This window comes from Chenopodium album, chromosome 24, assembly GCF_948465745.1.
Source record: "Chenopodium album chromosome 24, dcCheAlbu1.1, whole genome shotgun sequence".
In the NCBI taxonomy this organism is placed as follows: domain Eukaryota; kingdom Viridiplantae; phylum Streptophyta; class Magnoliopsida; order Caryophyllales; family Amaranthaceae; genus Chenopodium; species Chenopodium album.
Genome location: NC_137857.1, coordinates 24,463,658 through 24,474,644, shown reverse-complemented (window position 1 = coordinate 24,474,644; position 10,987 = coordinate 24,463,658). Strand labels below are relative to the sequence as shown.

At 35.7% G+C, this 10,987-nt stretch overlaps 1 protein-coding gene across 1 annotated transcript; it reads right to left on the bottom strand.

The window, feature by feature from the left end:
* Positions 1-1,578: 1,578 nt before the first annotated feature.
* Positions 1,579-5,125, bottom strand: LOC145611306 (uncharacterized). Its single transcript, XM_081666625.1, has 2 exons — positions 4,563-5,125; positions 1,579-3,518 (listed from the first exon to the last, which is right to left on the bottom strand). Exons 1-2 carry the CDS (start codon positions 4,960-4,962, stop codon positions 1,921-1,923), a joined length of 1,998 nt encoding a protein of 665 aa, XP_081522751.1. The 5' UTR covers positions 4,963-5,125; the 3' UTR covers positions 1,579-1,920.
* Positions 5,126-10,987: the final 5,862 nt, after the last annotated feature.

Genomic DNA, 10,987 nt, shown 5'->3' with positions numbered 1-10,987 from the left:
CTTCTGCTTGCTCAAGAATCAAAACCTGCAGAGATTGAAATGGTCTACTAAAAAAGGTAACCAGGCTAACAGAAAATAATCAACAATTAAATTTCACATGTCAAGTAATTGCAATCACAGTTTTTTTAAAGTAAATAATCTTGGCCTTAAACAGAAAATGCAGACCCAATTTCCTTCAGCTTAGGGCTTAGCAATGAGCCTATTCAGGACAGCATACACGGAGTAAGCAGCAGAAAAATTCTACGAGTTTAGGCGCATAGCAATTGTTCAATTCTTCGATAATATAAATAAATCAGATACTGCAGACCAGGTGAAGTATCTCCTAGAAAAAATCATAATAAAAAGCGGAAGAAAATTTAATTAAACTTTTCCAACTTATTTCCACGCCCTTTCTTTCATACAGGTCATGATATATTGCTGAAAAAGAAGGAAAAAGAAAAGATACCTTGTTGGTCTTATGTATCTAAGAATCTAAATGAATACAATAATTCAAGAAGTACCTATCACCTTTTGCGTCTTATATAGTGCAGCTAACTTCTAAGCTTCATTAAAAAATACCTGACCAGCAAGTAAAGTGCAATATGGACAAAAATGTGATAATATATAAGAGCACAATAACTGTTAGATGGTAGACAAAGTCTAAAAAAAGAAGTGACATAATGTAAACAGCTGTTTAAGAGCTGCAAGCAAAGGCATGTGAGCTAGGATATTCTTAGTATACTAAGAACAAAGGCATGTGAGCTAGGAATTCTTAGTATACTAAGAACATTCAAGCAATTCTTCGAAAAACCATACAATCATTAAATATATAGTTCCATACAATCATCAGATACTAAGAGTAAGGGAGTCATGATAACGAAAGAAAAAACTAGAAATTAAAAACGAAAGGTATGAAGGCATGACGCACAAAAGCTACAAATACAACATGTGCAGAACTACTAGCAACTTACATCTACTGTTGCCAATGAGTTAAGAACAGTCAGCTAGATATAAAAACACACCACCGTCTTTAGAAAAGTAACTCAGCCATCCTTCGTGGGATGTTACTTGCAGTTTCCAGGCCAATTTAGTTGTAACACTATTACAATTAACAATGAAATATATGTCATGACTAAGTTTTAAAAGAAATACTATTTTATGTTCCTACGAAGCTAATCCTCGTCTCTCATCTTTGGCTAATGTCCATGATATGCAGCACCTTCACACAAGTTAAGCAAGTTTCTCAAGGAAAGTCAGAATAGAGAGTTGTCTGCTACACCTTCCGATAAATACACATAATAAGCAACTATCTTTTCCCATCAACAACATACACATGATCTCAACAAATTGACAGTCAATATCGTAAATCACCTTAACTGAAGGAATTACAGACTACAGCTAAGTAAATTCTGGCCAAATTCACAGTTCAATTGAGAAGAACCAGCCAAATAGTGTATTAAACACTTAGCAATTAAACTGTTTAATACACTATTTGGCTGGTTCTTCTATATTGAACTGTGAATTTGGCCAGTGATTACATTTTTAGAAGAACAAAGAAATGATGTATAGAAAAAAAAAAAAAGAATTAGAGATGTGTGTGAGAATGAACATCATATGTAAACCAAATAAGGTAGAAGACATGAATGAACTTCAACATGTAATCACTGTAATAAATTCAACGGCAAAATAAACACCAAAGAATTTCAAACAAAGTAAATGAGCCATAACAAAGAGAATTTTCCACTGAGGAGATTGGGCAAAATGGGCACTGAGGAGCAAAACATACTGCAGAAGATATTCTTTATTATAAAAAAAAAAAAAAGAAATTAAAAATTTGTGAGTAAATGTTCTAAGTTTTATTCAGACCACCAAAACGAAGTTGATGCAGTATACAATGCAATTGGGTGCAATAAGTATGTTTCAGTTTTTTGCTACAGTTATTTATTCTGTTGCAACTTTTGTAACTGTTTTTGTTGCCCGTTGCAAAGTTTGATACAGAAACTGTGCATGTTGCAATAATCCACTGCTCAAACATGTTCCACTTGTACTGGCTTGAGGTTTGTTTATCACTGTGGTATCACTGGTATGACAACCTACTTGATTGTTGTTGCCTGTTTCTCCTAGAGTTGCGCTGTGGGGAGCCATCGTCAATGGTATTTTATCAAGGTTACCACCTTGTTTCACCGGTGCTTGATTAGCCTTGAAGTTTTCACCACCACCTTGGCCATAAATTAAACTAAAGTTTGAGTTTCCTCCAAAGCTGGTCTCACTAGAAGTGGGAATATTGTTGGCTTGACTATTGCTAAACATGCTGTTATTTGTAGGAAAATGCTGATTTTGATGGTTCATAGGCTTACTATAGCATTCATAGGACCTATGTCCAAATCTTTGGCAGTTAAAACACTGGTATATATTCCCTAGGCAGTCTCTTCCCGGGTGGGTTGCACCACACTTCTTACAACTACGAGGTTTCTTATTGAATGGTTTAGAGGCTTTTTTGTTGTTGTTGTTATTTACTTTTCCCTGAGTCACATTGTTAGTAGCTATTGCCATTGGTGTATCTGCAATACCGCCTTCTTGTCCAACCAGTGCATGAAGGCTGGACTGAGCTTGATTCATCACCATGGCAGGACCACCTACTTGATTGATGTCACTGTTTGCTTCTCCTTGAATTGTATTGGTAGCTATCATCACTTGTATTTTTTCAAGGTTACCTACCAGTGCAAGATTACCTTCAAAATTTTGGCCATCACATAGGCCATTATTTTCACTGAAGCTTGAGATTTCAACAGTGTTGTTCCCAATAGCAATGGGGGTACTACTGACTTCATTGTCCTTATTAGACTTGCTCTTATTTGCTGGAGAGTTCTTAGTCTGATGGTTCATAGGTTTGATATGACAATTATTGGCTTTATGTCCAAATTTCAAGCACTTAAAACACTGAATTAGATTCCCTTGGCAGTCTCTACCTACATGGTTCATGTTACAGTTCCCACAACTACGAGATTTCTTAGAATTACCTCCCTGAGTCTGTAGGTTTTGCCTTCGTCCCCCAGCATTACTTCTTAAATTACCGGCTCCATTTTTCATTTTACCTCCACCATTGGTCTGGAAATTCACCTTAAGCTTCTTGTTAGAAAGCTGGCAATTTGGGGTATTAATATCCCCTTCTTTTTTTCTCTTCTTTCCAGTATTTTTGTTTTCCCCCTGTTGAACTCTAGATACCTCCTGTACAGTACTTGCATCATCATTACAGATATTACCAATTTCAGGTTGTGGTGGCTCATTACCCGTAAGAGGGGGGCAGCCGCTGACCAGACTGGTCCAAAGCCACACACTTTTGGCTGCGGCAACAAGGACAGCAGAGGCTTGAAAAGGATGGGCAAGAAGAATATTGTATCTTCTCATACGCAATTGATGAAGGGCATTTGCAAAATCACGATCCCCGGAAATTAGAAGGTAATTAGCCGGGGCAGGGTTATCAACAGCCCAAAACAACATATCAACTAGAATCTTCTTGTCACTGGCATCCTTAACACCTGATCAAAGTGGGGGCATCAGGGCTTTAAGAGAAAGGGTAAAGAGAACATGTACACCGATAAGCATAATACTCCTACTATTATATCAAAACAGAATTAACAACTATTGGATTCATGCACTGGCTCATGGGTGTGACTAAGTTTTATGTGGGATGTCACCAGACACAACCCTCACCCAGGATTCTTCTATTCTTCCTGGAAAACTCGACAAATTTGCTGTATTAGGTTGAAATGAGGAGGTTTTTAAATAGTGAGCGCTGTAGTCGACTAGTCAGTTAAACTAGCCAGATTATTTGATTGGCCTAATCTACAAGAGTTGGGCTTGTTAACATTTAGCCGAAAACCTTTTTATCTTGAGGCAAACATTAGCCCAAACGGCCAAACCTAGTAATCCAATCAACTAAGTTAAAGTCTTATGGGGATGAGGTGTGGGAGTGTGGGACTCAAACTTGGGATCAAATTTCATCTACATTATTGTCCTTCTTATCAAGTCTTATTAGTTGCCTAGCACCGGCAATGATTTAACACACAAGCCGAGTTATTACCAGCGTATTAAAAAGTACACCTAGGCGCAAGGCAATGAGGGGCATGCGCTTAACTTGGTCCAATCAAGGCATTTTTGGTTAGGCGCACCTGAACCAAACTTCAGTCAAAATTTTTAAACTGGCCATATAATGCGCCTCACTTCAAAGAAGCGCACCTAGGCGCTGCAGAACCCCTCTCACTTTAGTGTGCCTTGAGCTTTTTTATACTTTGGTAATCACTCGCTCACGGATGTGATTAAATCTAAAGCGGGATTTCCACAACCCTCACCCAAACCCAGCACCATCAATTATTATCGCACAGGCTAAGTATCACAGGCAAAAAGAAACCTTGACAATAGTACGAAAGTCGGAATCTTGTGCAATCACAAACAACATAATTTCATTAATCAATATCTAAAACTAAAAATTAATCATACAAAAACAGTAAAACCCAAGAAAATAAACCAACAATATCTCATAATCAAATCAATAAAACCCGAAATAAGTTAAAATCAAATACCAGCAGGGACGTGGTTGAGGGAGATGCCAGTGGACGAAAGGGCGTGCTGAACAGCGGAAGAAATACGGTGAGTATCGCCGTAAGCCGATATCGAAACACAACCACCGTAATCCAATTTAAGGAGGGCAGAGGCGATATTTTGCGCAATCAAATTAGGATCACAATTCTTGGGCACCGGACAATTCTCAATATCCCACCACACCGACGTCTTTGCCTTTCGATATTCCGGCGCAATTTCATTCACCTTGACATTTTGATCAAAATTTTCAATGGGTTCTTCCAAAACTTCTTCTGCTGCTACTTCCAATTCTCCTTCAATTATCTTCTCTTGTTCTGTGATTAAGTGTTTTGATCCACTGCTACTGTTTGCTGACCCTGAATTTACGGTTGATGTAGCCATTAGAGGGTGATTGGGAGTTTGGCAATGGAATTAATTGATTTCAAGAATAAAGTAAAGTATAAACCCTAATTTAGAGGTTGAATAGCGGTGGAAGAAGACTAGTAATTGAAGTTTTGGATTTCTGTTACTCTCTACGGAGTAGTACTTGTTTATTTATTTATTTATTATTTTTTTTGTTTTGTTTTTAACGAGGTGTTAGGCCCTAATCTGATTTTGTGAACTGAGCTAAAATGAATTGAATTAAACTGATTTATTATAGCTGAACTGAATTGAACCGAACTGAGCTTATTAAAGCTGAACTGAACTATTTGTTTTTTAAATACGGATTTATGATCTTTGATTATATATATTATTATAAATATAAGTGTATATACAAAATACATATTTAAATATTTATGAAAAATGTTATTATTATTATTATTATTATTATTATTATTATTATCATCATCTCACAATCTATAGAAAATAATGGAAAGCCGAAATACAATCTGGGCCGGCCCACTGCTCTTGCTATAGAAAAGCAGATCCTAGTAAAGATATGAGTAGCATCACGCGCCCCAATGTCCTGAGTCTTCTAAAACTTCTAGATCCATTTCAGCAATGCAACAACCTCCTATTCTAACTCCCCAAGAGAAGAGAAAGAGAAAGGAAGGAAGCCATATCCAATTGCTCGACAACTGGATTCGTACTTGACCCGCTTCCGATAAGCAACATCAGTCACTACCCGTCCAAGAACAAAGTCAGTAAGCCTAGATTGTGTTAATTGAGAAGACCGTGTCAAGTCAACACATACATCGTGACCACGATTCCATGAATAAAGTAACACATCTGCAGGTTTGAGAGCCCCGTCGTTCCCTCCAGATAACCCAATGTCCACCTCCTTTCTAGCTGAAATCCTTCATCGATAGCAAATATCAACAAGGGTATCCCGAACCCTAAAATTGGAATCGCATCGTTGTTGTAATATATGCTAAAAAGTAAGAAATTTGGCTTAAATTATCACTAGCTATATCATTAGATATAAAGATGAACTGAACTTAATAGAGCTAAACTAAACTGTACTAGAACTTAAGCTGAAGAGAACATGCCCTTAGTACTTGGTTTTTTTTTTCACTAGAGCTTAGCTCCAGCAACATCCGGATCCAACCTAGGTAGCACACCTAGCTTATGATGGGCGAGTCTCCCAACAAGTGTTTCTACATACGTGAGGATCGAACCCGAGATCTCCCTTAAGCGACATCAAGTTGCTTATCACTTGAGGTGTTATTACTTGTTTTTATTAACAACAAGCTAAGCTCCCGGCAAAAAAACAAAAAAAAGAAAGTAAACAAATAAAAAAAGCTAAGGGCATGTTCTGATTTATTAACTGAGATGAAGTAAATTGTTTATGAGAGAAGGAAATTAGGAACTGAACTGAATTGAACTAACATTAAGCTGAAGAGAACATGCCCTAAGTGCATCATATAAGAAATTAATTATTATAATTTACTCTGAATTTTACAATTTTATTTTATTAATAATATTTCCTATATAAAAAAAATTAATAAATTTTTAGATGATTAAAATCTTTGATAAAAAAATCATGCAACATTTATAAAATAAATTCGAATTTAACGAGTACATGATGAAAAAAAAATTTCCTCTATAAAACTATAATCATCGAATAGATATTTTAAAGAGAGAATTAAATATACAAAAAGTTTTACACTTTAATGTAAATTCGGCGGCTGGCAGAGTTTTTTTTTAATTCCAAAAATAAAACACACGAAAATTCATACCTCAAAGAAACGCAGAACAAAAATGGAGGAGAGAAAACGCGAAAATTCATACCTTAAAGCTTCGATCATCAATAAAGAATTCATCAGCAAACTTCCATACCTGAAATTGCAGTATTCTAATCCACAATTGAAACGAACACGAATTCTTTTATTGAAATCGATTTAAATTGTTCAATTATAGAAGAAGAAACAAAGAGTTTTGGAGATGAATTTGTTCTTTGAATTTGGAGGTAATCAAATTTTTGGAGATAATAGCAATCCTAACACTGAGTTTGGAGGTAATTAAATTTTTAGCGATAATAGCAATCCAGAAGAAGCAGACAATGCAGAAGAGAGAGAAAATTTGGTTATCCCACATAAATCAATTGACTCAAATTCAGTACAAACATTCAAATCAAATGCAAGGGAAGGTAATTTTTATACAATCAACCTTCTAATTAATCAAAATTCATATTGTTTTATTTTAATTGTTGAGTAACCAAATTAGTTGAATAAGTGATCCATAAATGTTATTTTTGATATGAACTTATGTTACCTGTATGAATGCAACATTGATAAAAGTTACCACGAATTACTAATCCACGAATTACTCTTGAGAAAATTCAGGTTGTATGCAAAAAAAGTTACCCTTTGTATGCACTATGTTACCTTTTTTATGCATAAAAGTGGCCCTTTGTATGCGTAAATGTTACCCTTTTGTATGCCAAAAAAGTTACTCTTTGTATGCCCAAATATTACCCTTTTTTTCTTGCATAAAAAGCGACTCATATAAAACATAGTATTACTCCCCTTCACTTTGATTTATAAACAGAATGACATGGTGCCTCTGGTTGTCTGATATGTCTGTATTAATCCTTTGGTATGAATGTTGTGTGAATATTATGCTAAAACATATACTTATATGTTAAATCACAGATGCAAATCCAATTGACGCCTCTGGTTTAGATCTTAGAGGATCATTTGTTAGTGTGGTAAGAGAAACTTTTGCAGAAATTTTGGAATTGTTTGAAAAACATGTTGCTATACTGGGATTTTCAAAAAGAAAGCATACAACAAGATACGTCACACACACAAAGATAGTCCAAGAGAAAAATTATGTATGTTCTACAGAAGGAAAGAAAATTCAGGTGACAAGAAAACAAAATTAGTTGAAATGGTTGATGAAGAGAATGTAATTGAGAAAATAAGAAAGCCAAGATAAGTAGCCATTACACGATCTGATTGCAAGGCATGCATAAGAGAAAAGTAAATAAGGAAGGACATGTTAAGGTGATGGCACATGTATTACAACATAACCACCAGCTAACAAGGTCACATTGGCATTATTTGCATCATTTTGAAAGGAAGATGACAAAAGAAAAAGCTGAAGCAATCAAAACAATGAAATCTTCATGTCTGAGTACAATGGACACTTATAATTACATGTCTACAGAAGCTGGGGGAATACAAAATGTAGGGCATAGTGTTACAAATCACTTGAATTTTTGCTCAAGATTAAGAATGGAGCAAATTGAGGCTGGAGATGCTCAAACTTTAGTGAACAATTTAAATGAGGAACAATCAGATGATCCAAACTTCTTTTTAAGAGTGAAGTTTGACAATGAAGGAAGAATTTCCAATATCTTTTGGAGAGATTCAATGATGCTAGAAGACTATAGGATATACGGAGATGTTCTTGTCTTTTATACAACATACAGAACCAACTGATATTATCTTATATGTGCTCCTTTTGTTGGCATTAACAATCACTGCCATAATTGTATGTTTGCATGCGCTTTTATTGGGGATGAAAAAATATAATCATTTGTGTGGTTACTATAAACTTTCAAGAAAGCTATGGAGGATAAAACACCAACCTCAATATTCACTGACCAGGACCAAGCAATGTCAAATGCAATTGAGCAGGTAAAAAGTTTATATTTACATATTACCCTAATTGATAAGTTCTGACAACATACTGATATGTCTAATTTATATGGTGTTTTACCCCCGTCCCATGGTCATAATTAGTAGTGTTTTGGCTCTTTAGAGCCACTTTTATTACTAATTTGGTGTTTTCTAGTGTTTTCGTAGTTTTGGTTGGGTTTTGTAGGGAATTGCACTTTTGGAGCATTTTCCTGAGATTTTATGGAGCGACTACGAGCATTGGAGGAGCACGACCATCCTTTGAAGCCCAAGACCGGTTAGAGTTATCGAACCGGTGATTAAGGGCTTGGTACTTGAGATTCCGAGGCATATGGACTGAGTACTAAAGACCCGAAGAGGAAATCCAGATTGGGCCGAAGAATCGGAGCCCAATCGAATCGAAGTCCAAAGATGCCCAAAGTTCAGCAGCATGCTTCGCCCGGAGGCGTGCCCAGCCGGGCGGGGTGGATAAGCGTAGCAGCATGCTTCGCCCGGAGGCGCGCCTGACCGGGCGCGAGAAGGGGAGCCCCGAGAAAAAAGACGGGCCCGGCCGGGCGGTGTGGCGCCCGATCGGGCGCGTGTCCCTACTATGAGTTTTAGCTCTAGATTAAGTTGTTTTAGCTTAGGATTTCTTGCTTAGTATAAATACGATTTTGTTAAGCAAGTTTAGTACTTCTTTTTACACACTCTTTACTTCTTATTATCTCTCTACTTGGATTATTTTCTCTCTCTAGATTTCTCTCAAACTCTTACTTTTGTTCTTGACTCCACTTTGTAATTCTGTCGCTTCGATAACGATTTCTTCTTTATTAATTTCAATAATTTTATTCCTTTAATACTTTATGACTTGTTTAATTGCTTTGTTTAGTTTATTTTTAATTATGTCTGAGCAGTTTACTTTCTAGGGTTTATGGGGATCTAATAAATAATATGAAGGGGTAATTTATAGTTGTTGATTGTCAGTGCTTAATTAATTTCCTATTGATTGTTTTAATGCTATGAAATTAGATTTAGCCAGGTTTAATTGTATGAATTTAGCAATATTGATTTGATATTCGAGAGATGAGAATTGATGTTTAGGCTTAGTTTCAATAGGCAGACTAATTTATAAATGGTTAGGTCGAGATTCGAGAGATGAGATTTAATACTGGTAAATTAACTCTGTGATTGTAATACCTAGCGAAAGCCTTTTATGATCTGATTAGTTAATGCATTGATGATAGATTGTTATGCTTTACCCTGGAATATTGTTTATTAGTGAACCTGTGCTCTAAGCCTTTTAATATTTGATTTCTCCCTACTTTATTCTCCCTGATCATATTCCTTGTAGTATCGACTTTTAATCACAACAATATTGGTTACCTTGATAATTTAGATTATAGTAATTAATTAGGAGTAGAAAAACTTGTTATATATCGAACGAGGTGAAATGTGGAAGAGTCTCGTGAATTCCTTTGTTTTCTAAAAATGTTTTTAATAAAAATATTTCTTTTTGTTTTCGAAAATCTTTCTTTTCGTACCCTATTTGTGAAAAACGTCCAATCTAGTTTAGTTTGTTCCATTATATGGGTCCAATAGTTGTGTAGTTGGATAGGGCTTGAAAATAGCTTTCTAACGATATAATATAAGCCCAATTCCGAGTATAATGAGGAATTAATGGCCAAAATATTAAACTGGACCTAAAACCGAATTTTATGTACGGCCTGATGATCATGTGGAGGGTCTGTTTATTAATTATTAGTCTAAATATCATTAAAATTTTTCTTAGTCTTCTAGAATAATCTAGAAGGTTCTTTTAAGTTCTAAAGGGATTAGGATTAATAATTATATTTTATTTGATTTTGAAAAGATAAATAATTTTATTTGGAATATCACAAGTGTGTTTTCACAAGGATTAAAATCTGATTTAATAAAAGATAAATACGGACACTACTTAGCCAATTTCAATGGAGAGAAGAACTCCGTACGGATTTTTATACAGCAACTATCGCGCTGCGACAGGTCCATCGCGTCGCGATAGGCCTATCACCGCGCGATAGAGCCATCGCGTCGCGATAGCTCTTTCGCGTCGCGATGAAACAGTTTTACTCTAAGTCAAATTTTGACTCTTTTCTGACCGTTTACAGTCATTTTTCTCTATAAATAGAGTTGTTATTCCCCGTTTTCAATTGCCAATAATCACCAACTCTCTTCTCTATTTAAGCTGAAGCTTATTCTTTCTTTTTCTCTATCTTGATTTCTAAGCCTAGCCTTTTCATCAAAACACATCATACGTCCATCACGAGACTTAGACACAGTACACCTAGCCAAGCTCGAAGTTGCCTTCGCCCTCAACGTGAACG